Source organism: Chionomys nivalis, chromosome 9, assembly GCF_950005125.1.
Source record: "Chionomys nivalis chromosome 9, mChiNiv1.1, whole genome shotgun sequence".
In the NCBI taxonomy this organism is placed as follows: domain Eukaryota; kingdom Metazoa; phylum Chordata; class Mammalia; order Rodentia; family Cricetidae; genus Chionomys; species Chionomys nivalis.
Genome location: NC_080094.1, coordinates 25316937 through 25333615, shown reverse-complemented (window position 1 = coordinate 25333615; position 16679 = coordinate 25316937). Strand labels below are relative to the sequence as shown.

At 48.2% G+C, this 16679-nt stretch overlaps 1 protein-coding gene across 2 annotated transcripts in view; it reads left to right on the top strand.

Moving 5' to 3' along the window:
- The first annotated feature begins 1416 nt into the window (after positions 1-1416).
- Hm13 (histocompatibility minor 13) overlaps positions 1417-16679 on the top strand; it is a 35870-nt gene continuing 20607 nt past the window's right edge. The window contains exons 1-3 of one of the 2 annotated variants that reach the window (XM_057780364.1): positions 1417-1725; positions 9848-9946; positions 13001-13083. In XM_057780364.1, coding sequence (XP_057636347.1) covers positions 1543-1725; positions 9848-9946; positions 13001-13083 — 365 coding nt within the window. In that variant the 5' untranslated portion in view covers positions 1417-1542. The remainder of the gene's footprint in view (positions 1726-9847; positions 9947-13000; positions 13084-16679) is intronic. The other variant, XM_057780366.1, reaches the window with a different exon arrangement.

The window sequence follows — 16679 nt, the reverse complement described above, 5'->3', positions numbered from 1 at the left end:
TGGTTTTATTCATTTGTTGAGACAAGGTCTCACTATGTTGCCTTGGCTGGTCTCAAACTTACAGATCTACCCATGTGCCCCTGTCTCTGAGTGCTGGGACTCAAGGCATGGACCACTAAGCCTGGCTTCCAAGATGGGGCTATTTAACATGCATAAACTAACTGCTTTTTAGAGCACACAAGGAATGACAACATGGCACCATTCTAGTCATCAAATGCCCACAGAAACGGCATCCGTACAATGATGGGATTAAATCTCAAAGATGAATAATTAGAACATGATGTGATGGTATGATTTTAGCAAGAACTAGAAGCCTAGCAGTGGGTAAGAGAAGCAACATATTAATTGAATTGAGTATTAAAGTAAGTAACATAATTTTACAAACTCTCCAGGTTTATAACCAGTTGCTTTTGAAAATACTAAATTTTAGCCTGGCGGTAGTGGCACATGCTTTTAATCCCAGAACTTGGGAGGCAGAGACAGGTAGATCTCTGTGCATTTGAGACCAACTTGGTCTAAAGATGGAGTTCCAGGCAGGCTCCAAAGCGACAGAGAAACCCTGTCTCAAAAAAACAAAACAAAAACAAGAAAGGAAGGAAGGAAGGAAGGAAGGAAGGAAGGAAGGAAGGAAGGAAGGAAGGAAGGAAAATACTAAATTTTAGCCTAATTTTCTTTAATTAAGTGCCTAGTCAACAAGCCAGCTGAACAAACTCATCTGCCCAGACTTACATCCTTCCAATTATGATGCGAGCCTCAGTGTTTATAAACTGTATGGGGTTATGGAGTGGTAGGATTATTATTGTCTGGCACATAATAAACAGTTAATACATTTGCAAACATTTTATACAGCTTCCCTATTTTGCTTTATTTTTCTCTAATTTATCTGCATCAATATTCCTTAGAATTCATACCTACATGCCGACATCTTTACATTTTAAAGCTATTCTAAAAGATACATTTTAGATTTCATAATTTATTTGTTCATTTTACCCTCTTTCCGCCTTCCTCTCCCAACTCCTGCATACTAAAATGCAAGCTTCGTGAGCACAAGGACAAGCTTTTGTTCGTTTCCTTCAGTGTCCTAGTGACTAGAAGATAAATGGGACATTCCAATAAATATTTAAGGTACAAATGATCAATTGAGTATCGAATGAATTTGTGCATCCTTCTTGGCTGAAGGCTGAGGATTTGTGGAGAGCAGGACAGCCTAGTACTGAAGAAATCCCCTGGGACTAAAGAATGGGTCCTCGAGTCTCAGGATGGATTACAGTCACAATGGTCCAGATCGCCTGTAAGGATCGGCCCCCAAGTTGCTTAGCAACAAGCCGTCCCTCCCTCACCGCCACTAGAGGGCGATCGGGCGGCGGGGAGGGTGGTAGCGAGAACGCGCGCGCGTTCACTGCGCGGCGCGGAAAGGCGAGGAGGCACGTCACTTCCTGTTTCTTTAGGGGAACGTGGCTTTTCCCCGCAGTACCTCGCCTTCCATCTGCGTTCGTGCAGCGGCGGCTGGAGCTGGAGTCGGAACCCAAGCGCAGCCTCGCCATGGATTCGGCCCTCAGCGACCAGCACAACGGCAGCACCGAGGCCAGTAGCCCGGCCAACGGCACGACGCGGCCGCCCTCCACGCCCGAGGGCATCGCGCTGGCCTACGGCAGCCTCCTGCTCATGGCGCTGCTGCCCATCTTCTTCGGCGCCCTGCGCTCAGTGCGCTGCGCCCGCGGCAAGGTAGGGTCAGGGTGAGAGCAGACGCCTTCCATCCCCATCCCGGACACGGCCCCCACGAGCCTGTCCTTGCACACCCGATAGCTGGCCCCCCTCTCTCCCGCGTCACGCACCCACCGGGGCATCGATCACCATTCCCTCCCCTTGCGTCCTCAGCTTTAGCTGGCCTTCGGTGTACCAGAATCTGGCCACTCCTAAAAGCGGGGATTAGCATTGTCCTCCGCGGCCCGCAGACAGACCCTGCCACATCCCCTCCCCCAGACCCCTTGCTTCGAGCCACAGCTGGGAACGCTGTCCGCCCGACCGCAGACACAAAGGCAGGCACTGACTCCTCGGAGCCTGCTGGCTCCAGCCAAACTGCCCCCCACCTGATGCTATGGCTAATCAGTAGCCAGGTGTTTGCCCCTCACCAGAGCGATCACTCGTTTGGTGGCTTGGGTGAGCTCCAGTGTGTTCCCCACAGGTATGGATCTGAAAGGCACCATCTTTTGTCATCCTTCTGCTAGGAGCCATGCCTGGCCACACCCACAGTTAATTGTAGCATCCAAATTCATCCCTAGGCCCTGATTTCTGTCGCTCTGGAATCACAGCTGCATGTGTGCCTGCCAGGAACCCCTAGAGCAGACCCTTCTCCTTGCCTTAAAAACAAAGCCAGGGGCGGGGACCCCGGTGGCGCAGCGGTTAAAGGCGCTTGCCGCCAAGCCCCGAAGACTTGAGTTAAATCCCTGGGGCGCAGATGGTGGAAGGAGAAAACCGACCCCCCTGCATATTTTCTGACCTTGTCACACTCACACTAAATAAGCAAATATTTTTTTTAAAAAAAAATTGAAATTAAATAGAGGTGTAGCGTGATGACACACCTTTGTAAGCCTGGCACTCAGGAGCTGAGGCAGGAAATCAAAAATTCCAGGGTAGCTAGGCTACAGAGGGAGACCCAGTTGCCCAGAGAAAAAGGGGGTGGGGGTGGGATGGGGGTGGGAGAATAGAGCACCAACTCAGCTTCTTTTCTTTTGTTCACTGTCTGGACCCAGTTCCAGCCATTCAGCTCTTGGGAATGCGGCACCTAGGTTCTTCCCCGGTTTCCATTTCTTCTTTGGTTGATTTCTTCTCCCTACTTAGCACCCGGCCTTGAATCTATTCAGACTAAAGCCCAGACGCTGATTCCAGAGTAGCCTTTCTCCCCAGGCCCCATTAAGACAAAATCCCTTTGCAAATTGAGTCTACCTTCTGACTCACAGCCACTGTTGAACTGTTTATGAGACTGGGGCAGACCCTGTCTTTGGTCTTCCATGACATCTGTCTGCATGGATGTGTAGGGGGACTCCAGAGCCTTCCACCTTTCTCCCTCCCAAATCCCCCTGCCTTATATTCAGCCCCTGCTGCCCATTGAAACCAACAGTTTCTCCCTTCCTGGCATCCTCTCTTCAACATCTTCAGAGTGCACAGTTCCCCACTGTTCCTCCCCCATCGAACCTGAAGGTGGCCTGGAGAGGAAGCTGCCCTACCCAGAGAGGGCAGGCCCACAAGGCAGCTGGCGTTTTTGAAACTACTTCAGTTCAGATTCTCAGAACACCGCCCGGTGTGAGCGGTGGCTGAGGGCATACCCTTACTTCCCGAGACCAGGAAACCCACTGTTGACTCTCTACAGGCAGATACAGAGAGCGCCCGGGCTGACCCATTTTCCTTGCTCTTCTGCCTCTTCTAAGCAAATTTCAGGTTCTGGCCAGGCAGATGCTTGGTGCCAAGGCAAGTTCTGAAGCACAGAACAGGACAGGAGAGATGGAGGGCAGCATGGCATGAGGCTGAGCGGCCGCTAGACTGAGTGCTTCTCTTTGTCGCCTTCTGCACCAATGTTTCTTGAATGTGAGCCGTTATCAAGGATGAGGGATGCCCTGTTACCAAGGAGTCGAGGAAGATGGGCACAGCAAGGATAACTAGGTCTGTGATTGGACTATACAGGAAGGCAGAGCAGCCAGGCATCCTGACTGGGTGAGATGTACAGTTCCAGCCAGGAGAGGGCATTCTAAGCTGGAGAAAGCAAGAAAGGTGCCAGAGCAGGAAAAAAGGAGGAAGGCACTTCAGGAAACAGCAGGTGGCTTAGTGTAGCAGAACAGAGGGTGTGGGTAGAAGACGGGGCCATAATCTGTCCCAAGCCTCACCCACAGAGAGGCCTCCTTAGAAGATTGAAACTACAGCAAGGCTTGCCCATTCGTTAGTGGCTTCCCAGCCCTAGTAACCAGGGTGCTCTAAGCTCACAGAGCCTTTACCTGCCTTGATGCTCACAGTGCTAGGCGACAGGCAAAGCCAGTTTATCACATCTTTTGAAAAAAGAACTGAGGGTCAAAGAATGAAGATCTTTCTGCCATTCAAGAGTGAGCCAGGTGCCCCTAGTTGTAGAAGACCAGGGTGCCATCCTCACTACAGGTGCTCTGACGATACACAAGTAGTCTTCCGGCCTGGGATGTGATGAGCCAAATGACTCCTTTGTCTACTGTGCTCCTTCAACAGTAGAGAGTGAGGACCCGGGAGCTTGGCACTCCCAACTGATATTCAACACCAAGGCCTACTGAGAGAGGGCATTCGAGGACAGTTCCCCTGGGGTCACAGTGTCCCTAAAAGGCAGAGCGTATTATAAAATCCTGAGCAAAAGGAGGTGAAGTGTGCGGGAGTGTCAGAAACCTGCGTCCCCGAGAGGGAGTAAATTCCAGCCAAGCAGGAACTGACTCTGGATAGGTTCTTTGAGCTTTCACCTAGCACAGAGGGATCTCTTAGCCAACAGCACTGGGCATTTGTTGTCAGGTCCTGGGCTAGGTGCCAGGCGTGCTGGTCTAAGACACAGAATATGATCAGCCAACAAGTGAATTCTGCTGTGTCTCCTGGAAGAGACAACAGGTGTCTTTGCACACATGAGTGGGAATTCAGCAGGCTGAGGAGAGGGAGCCGTGAGAAGTCTAACAGGAGCCCAGGAGAGGGACTTGAGTGCTGTGGCAAGATGCGTGGGGAACCTGCGTCCTTTGTGAGGAAGAGAATCCTGAAGGTGATGTGATACTTAAAATGGGCCCTTAGCAGCAAGGCTGTTTGTGTGTAAAATTGAAGCTGTTGCAGAGCGTAGAGCAAGACCATTTCAAAACCACTTGGAAGTGACAGGCATGCCCAGCTGCTTGTGGAACCTTCCAGAACTTTTTCATTTTTGTGGCACTCCTAATCTAATCCAGGGCCTCACATGTCTAAGCACATCACATATTCTACCACAAAGCTATATCCCCAGCCTGCCTGCCTTTTCTGTGTGTATACAAATACGCACTTGCTTTTGTGTGTGCATGCTAGTAGGTCTGTTAGAAAAGCCCCTGTTATGCAGCTTGGTTTTACTTAGCAGTGGGAATTAGTCATTTTCTGTGTTACAGCTGCCTCAGCCTTTCTGTAATGAAATAGGTCCTGGGTCCACAATGCAAAGGCCCACAGGTACATAATGGAAGGCTCGCTCCCACTCAACTGCCTCTGCCAGCAGCCCCTGCGCCCGGGTCTTTTACCAATCCATAGAAATTGTGTTCCTTTGGACATCCAAGTGTGTCAGAGCATCTAGAATGGTCCTTTTCAGGGAAATGGGAAGGGAGTTGCATTTTGTTTCTGTTTTTATGAGGCTGAACACTGCTAGTTTCTGTTTTTATGAGGCTGGCCTGGTATTGATGAGGTAGCTCGGCATGGCCTCTCTTGCTGCCTCGACTTCCCAGGTGCCAGAACTGTAGGTGTGAGCACCATGTTATGGACCCACAGTTTGTTCAGGGTACCAGTTCAGAAAAGGCAAAACTCGAACTCAGTGCAGATTTACAATCAAAATTCAAGGCGGGCCTGGAAGAGTGTTTTGCAAGCCCTCCTAGTCATTGTAGTGCACACTCAAAATTTGAGAGCCACTAGTTTAGAAGCCTCCACAATTTATTTTAGTCCTTAGCTGCTATAAACCATGTTGAAGTCAATATTCTTACACATTTATTATTTCATAACTGGTAGGGCAAGTTTCTTGAAATTGACTTATTGAGTCAATAACCCGAACCCCTATCCTTAGGTTTTACAGAATAATCTGCTATGAAGGTTGTAGCAATTCCCTCTTCCATGGGTTGCGTCCTTGCTATTGAAGGGCCACATAGTCTGCTCTGGAGCTCTTGAAGCAACTCCAGGCAGGTGTAGGCTTTAGAGAAAGTGGTCAGTTGGGAGGAGAGAGAAAGGGGCTGGTACAGTTGGGCGAAGCGAGCTTGGTGGAGAAAAGTAAGTTCAGGGCATGACCAGGAGGCAGAACAATGGCAAAGAGGGTGAGTGTGGGGTGAATACAGGAGACCTCAGGGTCTCAATCTGGGGAGACGGCAATAAAATGGCCCAGGAATTCCAGGATATCTCTGGGGTGTGATCAGGAAGCAGTCCTTCCAGGACTCTGGCTGTGCCAGTGGCTTGAAGCTGGACATTTGGCTCCCTCTGTTGCTTTGGCTTCCACCCTGAATACCCAAGATACTAAACGTTAAATTTATTTCGGCCACTTGTGAAATCTTTCCCCCATTCTCTAATTCTCTTAAACACCCAAATCAGATTGGTAGTGAATCCTAATAAGTTGTAGTATTTTTTTGTAACTACAAAACCAGCCAGGTGGTGCACACCTTTAATCCCAGCCCTCAGGAGGCAGAGGCAGGTAGATCTTGAGTTTGAGACCAGCCTGGTCTACAGAGTGAGTTCCAGGACAGCCGGAGCTGCACAGAGAAACCCTGTCATGGCGGGGAGAGGGGGTATTTTTCATATTCAGGATTTGTGTCTTGGGAAGACCAGGGCCTCAGCGTCATGAGTTCCAACAAAGCTCCAGAGAGGGAGGTGAAGGGTAGCTAGTAAGTAGTAGCGAGGCCGCCAGGCTGCCTGGGCTCAACCCCACTTACCATATGGGTTACACCAAGCAAGATACTTCACGTCTCTGAGCCTCGTTTCCTCATGTGTTAAAAGTACCTGCTGGGAGCAGGGGCTTTGCACAAAGCTCCGGGACACTGCCCGGCACATAGAAAGGGCTCAGTAAATATTCTCCCTCTGTCGTTACCAGTCAGATCGCAAGGCTCCCACTCTGACTCAACACTGCAGCGTGAGATATTTATAACGGTCACCCACAGAGGAGACCAGATCCCTCTGTTTGAAGCATCTGGCCAACCTTGGTTTGTCATCGAATAACATGAAGCCTCTTCCTGCCCTGGGATTGGACTGAACTGAAAGGAATTTGTGGAAATGAGCCACAGCACTGGTTTGTAGGGAAGCCACAAAGTCCTGAATGTGCTTTCGAGCCCCAAGCCCCTGTGCGGTCTGCCTGGGAACTGCGCTGTGTACACAGAGCAGACGCCTCCACACAGTTGGCCTTAATTGGGCCTCTGCTGCATTCCAGACCCTATGTCTGGCTGTCAAGGCTTTAAATGGCATCTGCTCTAGCCACCTGTGACACTCACTTCCCTTCAGAAATAGTGTCGGCTTACCCGTGGTTCCCGCACAGAGTGATAGGAATAGCACATAGACTTGAGTAATGACTCGGGCGCCATGCTAATGTTTCCACTGCAGAAGCTGGAGCCCTGGTCTTGTAGTCACAGAAGTGAGGGCTCTGAGAGGAAAAAATCACTCTCCCAGATGCAGCTGGTAGGCACGGGCCTCCTGGCCTCTGGACAAGCTCTCACCATTGGGCCTTCGTAGCATGTGTCAGCGTGCATGCCACTCTGCCTCGTCGTTGTACCAGTTATTTAAGCCGTCGGACTGCAGCCCACTTGCCTGTGGGCCCAGTGAGGTGGAGCTGTCCGGTTGATTTTGTAACCGCACTACTGTTACACAGGAAATGTGTTCAACATATGGAGGTGCACAGAGGCAAGGTGCTGTCCAAGTGTGGCCGCTCTGCTGCCAAAAGCAGAAGCCAGGGGCTAGCAAAGGAGAGAAGGAAGGAAACCGGGCCTCCCTGTCAGAACTGCCCATCTTCTCCCCCTTCCTGCAAACTGGAGAGCTTCTCAGGGGTGGCCTGCCTTGCAGCTTGAGATAGCCCCTCAGCCCTGTGGGTGGTGGCGTGCAAAAGACCTTTCCATTTTCCTCACAGGGTCACGGTTTGCCTTTTTTTTTTTAATGCCCCATATTTATCCTGGTCTCCATTCAACCTCTTAGCGCCCCTCCCCTGCGTTGAGAAAAGTCAAGCTACAGGTTGTTTGAGAGAGGAGTAAACCGAGACTCAGCAGTGAATATCTGTAGGGACGATTCCCCAGATTTGGGATTATTTGAGGTTTAAGATTTTCTTTTTTAAAAAAAGATATTTATTTTATTATGTATGCAATAGTCTGTCTGTGTGTATGCCTACAGGCCAGAAGAGGGCACCAGACCCCATTACAGATGGTTATGAGCTGGGAATTGAACTCAAGGACCTTTGGAAGAGCAGTCAATGCTCTTAACCTCTGAGCCATCTCTCCAGCCCTGATTTTGGATTATTTGGCCAGAGGTTTTGACATACATCACAATTAACTCTATGGGAGACCTGTTGGCCTTCATTTGCCCCATGGCTCGTCAGCTTGGTATCTTACCAAGCATGGATTCTTGCCATTCTGGTAGATGAGAAGTGGAATCCTGATGTACTTTAATCTGTAGAATGACAAACAAATCTCAGAAATAGAGTGATTGCCTGGCTGTGTGTGGGGCCCTGGATCCGATCCCCAGTACCACACAAAGAATTTTAAAAAGAATGAGATTTGGAGCTGAGGAAATAAGTCAGTGGGTGAAGCACTTGTCCCACAAGAGTGAGGACTAGAGTTCAGGCCCGACTACAGGTAAACACTGGGTGGTGTGGCGATCCACCTGTAATCCCAGCATTTAGGAGACAGGGACAGGACCCTTCGATCAAGCTATCTAGACAGACTGGACAAATTGAAGTACTATGGGTTCGAGTGAGAGCCCCTGTCTCCATATGGAAAGGGGTACACACATGCACCCATAGGTGCGTGTTCTTTGTGTCACTGGGCATATGTAAACTGCACGCATCCCATTACATTGCCATCCAAAGGCTGCCCAGGCTTGTACACATATGAGTGATGGTGTGCACACTTACGCCTCCCTTACCCGGTGATGGTTTCACAGGCTTGCTGCCTAGCTCCTGTCGCTTTGCATCCTTGTACTCTGGGGCACAAGAACTTCTCAGATTCAAACCCTTCCTCTCCAGATAGCTGCCCTCTTAGCGTGCTTTTTCCTAACAAATTTGGGGAGTCATATTACTGGTGAGCCTCCACAGCTGCTTGGGGTCTTTCTCCCACTATGGCAGCTGCCTCATCACAAGGTGGATATCATGATAGTGAAGTTCCAGGTGCTGTGATAAGACCGTGCCTACTATGGCACTGCTAGGACTTTGGGTGACTGTGATATAAAATAGGGGAGCCAAGCACTAAAGTGCACACCTGTAATCCAGCTACTCAAGAGGCTGAATAGCAGGGTCCATGGGCATCCATCTCTAAAGGAGAAAGGGGTGAGGAGTGGGCCTAACTCTAGGAGAGGTTGGAAGGACTTCCCAGCAGGGATGCTAACTGGGTCCCTAAAGACAATGAAGATTTTGAGGTTTTTGAGATTAAGGTTCTCATTATGTAGACCAGCTGGCCTTAATTTTGCAGAGAATCACCTACCTCTGCCTCCTGAGTGCTGGGATTAAAGGTGCACCACCACCTCCATGTTAAAAGTTTTTTAGTACAAATTTAAACCAGGATTGTACTAATGCTAATGAAGTTTCGTTAAAGAGGTGGACTCAATTCTATAAAGCTAACTTAATCCTTGTGCTCCACTGTTCCTCCATCTTCAGTTACTTCCCATAGTTACAGTGCTGAAATGCTTTGGGTTACAGTATTCTGTTCCTTTTTGTGTAAATATTTATCCATTGTCAGCTCCTTAGCTGTGCCATATTTTTGCTAATTACAACATCTGTCATTATAAACCTGTGTGGTAGAGAGCATAACATTAGCCAAAGCCTTAAGACAAACAATGAGACACCAGAGTGGACCAGCATGGAGGGAGGAGATGGCTGCTGAAGCCTCTTGGTTCCAGCAGCACAGCACGCAGCCGTGATGGCTCAGCTGTACCTTTCTTCTTTCTGCAGAGTTCTTCGGACATGCCGGAAACCATCACCAGCCGAGATGCTGCCCGCTTTCCCATCATCGCCAGCTGCACTCTCTTAGGGCTCTACCTCTTTTTCAAAGTAAGTCCTTTGCTGCCCAGGTAACTTTATCCTATGTGTGATCATTTACAGAGAACAGCAGGGAGAATGAGTATTTCAGCATCGGTCCCAGCCAGAGCCTGTTAGGGTTTACTCCTCTTCCCCACCAGCCAGCCCTTTTCTCCACATGGCTCCAGCTCTGTTTCCTCGTGTTGTTTGTGCTGGTCTGGAGTGTGGTTTTGTTGCAGACATACCTCTGCCACACTAGCCACCATTTGTTTTGTTTTTAATTTATTGAGATTTATTTTCCCAGTCGAAGTTAAACAGGGTCATTGTTGAAAACTTGGAAAACATAGAAGAGTAAAAAGGAAAAGATAGCAGCCATCCAAAATTCAACTTCCAGAGAGACACTGGCAGTTCCCCTTCAGAGGTGTGTGCCCTCTCCAGAGCTGTGGCCCCACAATGTAGCCTATCCATAGCTTCCACTTCTCATTGAAACCGTCATGAGCATTTTCTCATGTAGCTAAATGCTCCTTAAGCCATTCTTCTCCGTGCACATGTTCTCCAATGTGCACTGCTTTCTAAGTGAGAAAGTAATATATACCAGACAGTTAACGTTAGATGCCACAACGGGCCATCAGTGTTACCGTTTGTGTGGCTCCCTTCAGGCTTTTGGTCAGTGTGCCTCAACATCAGAAGGAAAGTGTGAAACTCTTGGTATTTTTACCAGTGTTATCACAGGCACTTATTTCCTGTTTGTTGAAACTTAGTCAAGAATAGCTTCAATTTGCGATTGCAAAGTACGTTTAAATGATTTTTTTCAGGAGTGTAACTCAGTCATTGAATGCTTCCCTAGCATGTACAAAGCTCTGGATTCCATTATTAACACAGTAACAAAATACATGCGTGCATATGTGTACGTGTGTACTTCAACCTAAGGAAAGGTACGAACAAGCTGGACCCGTTCCTGTAGTTTCTTGAGAATCTGTTAATGATAGACCTAGATTTGTGTTAATCTGCGTGGTAGTTTCACGCACCCTGAGGGTGTTTTAGGTATGCCCAGTGTTGGGGTATCATGGCAATGCCACTACGAATATGTTCATTCCACAGTGTAGCACAAAAGACTTTGGTATACAGTATATGCAGTAAAACGGGGTCTCCGTTTGCAGTTGAACAGACAATGCCAAATTCTTTTGTAGAAATGGTAGTGATGGCGGGAATGGTATTGCTGAGAACCAAACCCAAGGCCTTATGCTTGCCGAGCACATTATTGTACCTTTGAGCTGTACCCTCACCCCAGATAGCATCAAGAGTCAAATAAAAGCCCAAATTTTGATGCCTGTTTCCTAGTGCGTTGATCACTCTGTTTTTAGTCTTTTGTATTAGTTTATTTTGGGGGTCGTACATGCTATGGCATGTGTGCTGAGGTCTGAAGAACACTTACAGGAGTTGGGTCTTTCCACTCTGTGGGCTTCAGATCCAACTTAGGTCTCCAGGCTTGACAGTGAGCACCTTGACTCATTGAGTCATTTCAATAGCCTGTGTTGATTGTTCTTTTTCTTTAAGATTTATTTATTATATACAGTGTTCTGCCAGAAGAGGGCACCAGATTTCATTATAGATGGTTTGTGAGCCATCGTGTGGTTGCTGGGATTTGAGCTCAGAAACTTTCTTTGGAAGAGCAGTCACTGCTCTTAAACTGAGCCATCTCTCCAGCCCCCGTGTTGATTGTTCTTTCATTCTTAAATCATGAATACCCCGTAGTCAGACAGACCACACTTGACTCTGTTCCCTCGGCTAACTCCCACAGCAGGAGGACCCTCTCGGGTCCTCAGAGCGTGCCGCAGCCCTGCCTGCCCACAATCCTGCCTGCAGCCCTTCGTCATTCATCATCTTGCTTGATGAGTCTGAAGTCTGTCATGGTGCTGCAAAGCCTGGCACTCCCTTGCCTCCCAGCATTCTTTGAGATTCTCTCTCATCAGCATATGAACTCTGAACTTGCCTTACTCCTCATTGTATGGCTAGTATTTGGCTCAGTGCCCAGCACATAGCAGGCACTCAGGAAATGTAGCCAAATTGCTGGGCAAGGGTGAGACAGGTACCTGAGTAAAGCTTCTCAGGGCTGAGAGCTGATGAAGGAAGAGTTGGGGTGACCTAGGTAAGGGGGGAAAGAGACAGCAGCCCAAGAGCACACACCCAGGCTGCCTGGGAATGGGCCTGAGGCTGCAGCCTGTGAAACACAGGGCAGTGTGTGAGCAGGGCAGAGGGCTCTACAGCCTCCATCAGGAGGGATTGCAAGGCCTTCCCACTCAAGGAACAGCATGCAACAAAGGGACACAGTGGCGAGGCTTGTCGTGGGAGAGTGACATGATCAGACTCTCATTTAAGCAGTAACTATAAGAGTCTTACTCAAGCAGTGTGGGTCCTGTACCCCCAAGAAAAGCACAGCCCTGCCTCCCAGTTAAAAGAACAGTACAGTGACAATGGAGCACAGGCTCCAGCGGGCAGATTCCACACAGCCTTCCCAGGGTCCAGAGTGAATGAGCATGTGACAGCTAGCTTTGGAGCATCAAGACTGACAATGATGAAATGGTGACCTGGTCCCAACTCCAGCTGCCATCACAGGCATGGGGAGACAAGAGCTGAGTTGAGAAGTGGAGTGCAGGGTACCCAGAGATCTTATAACTAGCACGCTTTAGGGCTTGGGGGCCATATTGAAAGGGCTCCCGGATTTTTGAGCAGGGAGAAGGAAACACTGAAGAGCAAATTCTTGCTTCTGAAACTGCTCTTGGGTTTGATTTCAGTATCCTCCCCTATACCTTTAGGACTTTCATGTAAGACCCTGGGCACACATAGTAATTGCCCTTCTCCAAATGTTGGAAGCACATGTGAGCATCTAGACTCCTTTGTGGGTAGAGTCCATCTGGGTGGGACCTGAGGTGCTGCCCTTCCCCCAGCTGTGAAAATGGAAGCACTAGAATCTGAGATTCTTCCTGCCTGACCTAACTCCCAAAGGGCAGAATGAGACCAAGCTCCAGGAGACTCCTCATGACTTCTAGCAACCCTAACTTGTTTCTTTTTGTATTTCTTCCTCAGATCTTCTCCCAGGAGTACATCAACCTCTTGCTGTCCATGTATTTCTTCGTGCTGGGGATCCTGGCCCTGTCACACACCATCAGGTCAGAAGGCATCTCCCGGCAGCCTTTGAAGCCACTTTCTCAGGAACCAGTACAGGGTCTTGGATGGGAACATGTCCAAGGGATTCTTCCCTTTGTGTCACATTGTACATGACCTAGGATGGACACTGGAACCTTCTGGGCCAGTCTCCTTATAGGGACTTAGAAAGGCTAGCCAATTATGGTGCCTCAAGATGCTGAGGCAAGTTCCAGACTAATCTGGGCTACACTATAAGACCCAGTCCAGAGAGAACCCAGTCAGGAGTGTCAAAAGAGTCCTAACAGTGCTAAGGTGTGTCACCCTAGTGGCATTTGCCAAGCACTAGGCTCAGTTCCTCGTGGCACACACTCCTACAGTAGAGGGTTGAGAATGCAGCCTCTGAACTTGACCACCTGGCCTTACACTCCCAGTTAACCTCTCTGACTAAGTAGACTAAGTAATGCGTTTCATGTAGAACCCGTCTCGCAGTCAATAGGTACAACTGTCACCCTTGCTAGAACTGCTGTGATCGCCTGTGTCACTTTGCTAGACGCCTTGGCCAGCTAGCTCTTGCTGTTGATCCTGGGTTACAGTTAGAGAAGCTGAAGTTAGTGAGAATAAGATATGTGATTTGATATCAACTACTTGATAGAATCACATGGTTGGCAAACAGCAAAATCAGGATCGAAGTCCAGGTCTGTGGGCACAGGTCATTCCGCTTGGACCCAGTCGCTTACATCAGTGTCACTGGAACAAGGGCTACTGGCCACCTTCACTCTGCGGGGCGTCCTTTCACATTTACCAAATGAGAGCCGTATCCCCAGTGTGGATAACAGCGGTAGGCCGGCACATTTCTGTCTGCCTCTTGCAACAGCCCACAGGTAAGACTGAGGAGTGGCCAGGAAAGGTTGCCCAAAGGAAGGAACTCAGCTGCACTCAGGTATAGAAGGTAGGAAGCCTGGGAGAGATGTAAGGAGAGTGGTGCCCCACCAGGAGCTTGAATGGCCCCTGCACATTAAGGGATCAGTGTCAGGTGATTGTCAAAGTATTCAGAGCTAGACAGAGCAGAATCTGCCCCAAAGGCAGTGAACGCCAAGGACAGTGTGGCTTATTCCTCTAGGCAGTCAGAGTGTAGTCTCAAAAGATAGCTTTGGCCTAAGTATCCACTTTTCCCCCTATGGACAACGTACAGAACCTTCTGACGGGCAGGAAGCAGCAAATGGGCTGCTGTCTCCAGCAATTGTGAACCATCCCGGACTGGTTCATTGTTACATAGCTGGGACTTTGGAGTGGGCTTTGTACTAAACCCAGCACCATCTTCACCTGCAAAATCTATTCTAGCTGAGTTGTAAATACTTTGACCATCTCAGAACCTGAATGACTAGCAAAAAATAATAGCAGGTCCAGCACTCATGCAGACCTGAGGCAAGGACAGGAGCCATCACTGTGAAATTCTGGGTCTCCTTTTCTATGGTGATGACTTCTCCGAGTCTAGCCAGTCCCACACAGCGTACACCAGAGGTTTGAGATCTCCCAGTTCATCTATAGCCTAGTTTCACTACACAGAACATACACTTTGAAAGAAACCTTTGGGCCAAATGCTTGGAAACTGATTAATTCACAGTATCACATCTGCCTTGCATCCAACTCACCACAAACTGTTGTGTTCCTAATGTCTCAGGTTAACCAATTGTCTCTCTACTTCTAAGCAATTCATAAATTTTTGTGATAGATCTTATCAACAGAGAAGAAAACCAGCCATTGCCTGGGGGAAGGCAGTTTTCCTCATCCTGGGAGCCACTTATAAATTACCACACAGAGACTTATATTAATTGTAAATGATTTGCCAATGGCTCAGGCTTATTACTAACTTACATTTTAAGTTAACCCATATTCCTTATTTACGTTTTGCCACGTGGTGGTCCTTTTATTAGCATGGCATGTTCTTCTTCTGTTCCTTCTGCATCTGACCTAGGACTCCTGACTCCACCCTCCTTCATTCCATCATTCTCTATGGCTTTCCCACTTAACTTTATCCTGTACAGCTATTGGCCACTCAGCTTGTTTATTAAACCAATTACAATGACATATATTCACACGCTATAAAGGAATATTCCTCAGAGCCTGGGAATATAGCTTAGGGGGAGAAAACTTGCCTAATCATGGTAAGGCCCTAGGTTTGAACTTAACATAACAAATAAGCAAAAAAGTCAGCTGTTAACCTCATGGGAAATCAGGTGGTACTACACACCTTTAATCCCAGCACTCAGGAGACTGGCAAATCTCTGAGTTCAAGTTCAGTTTCGTCTGCACAGTTCCATGCCAACCAGGGCTGCACTATGATACCCTGTCTCAAAAGAAAAGGCAGACAGGGTTTAATTTGGTGACTTGTGCCTCTAATCCTAGCACTTGGGAGGTAGAGGCAGGAGTTCAAAGTCATCCACAGCTACTTCAAGACCAGTTTGAGTTATATAAAATAGTGTCTCAAAATAACAAATAAATGATCCATGGTAAAATTTGTCAGCTAGAGACTGTGGTTTTGGCTTTTTGTTTGTTTGCTTTCATGTTGTTGTTAGCCTTAGTTCCTTGTACTTCCTTCCCTAGGCAGTCTCTTCTACCCGACTTCAGCCCACCCCTGAATTTTGTTGTTGTTTTTTTGTTGTTGTTTTTTCTCTTCTGGTTTTAGGAATTGAACCCAGAGCCTCCCATATACTAGTCAAGTGTTCTAGCACTAAGCCACATCCACACCCATGAATCATGTTCGTAATAAAATTCAGAGCAATAATAATCTGCTCTGGCACTCATATAAAGGTTCCAGGAACTTGGCAGGCTGAGGCAGGAGGATCATGACCTCATGACCAGCCTGGGCTATAAAAACTGCCAAATGAATGAAGTCATAGGGGTATCGTGAGAAAGAACAAAACCCAACAAAAGCAATTTCATTACAGAAGGGGAATATAATTTAATCATAGTGTTGATCCAAAAATTAAACTGACTCTCACTCACTGGAGTTGTGTTTTCTTGAGTCTTTTAGTTAAGAAAGCTGCAGTGTAGAGTTTCCACATCTGTTTATATCCACAAGCCAGGCTTGCCTCTGGATTTATACCATAAGGTCTGGAGGTATGAGACAAGGAAGCTGAGGTTCAACCAGGACTCACAGATGAGGGGTTTGATCCCAGGTCTGTTCACTCCAGTGCTAGAATTCTTTATTGCTCCGGCAGAAGTTAAAGAGAAGGGAGAACTTGGAGACTGTCCTCTCCACAAATCTCTAAAATGACGGCTAAAGGCAGTAGTAGCCATATCCCAGGCCATGCTGGCCTCAGCTGCAGTTCTGAGTCCCTCCACCCCTGCTGCCATCCCACTGCCCACCTCAGACTGCTCAGCAGACTGCAGCTCCCAGTACTGGGGCAGGCAGGGGTTACAGCCTGCCTTCTAATACAGTCACCAAGACTGTAACCCAGCTCGATTCCACATGTTCTGTCTAGGCAGCCTTGTCCTATTTTTATTTCCTATGACCAAGCTCCTGCCCTACTCAAGCGGTCCACAGACAGAAGGTCCCAGTCTTTATCTCAGGAGAACAAGGGTACATCATCAGTTTCATTAACCCTCACCATCTAAC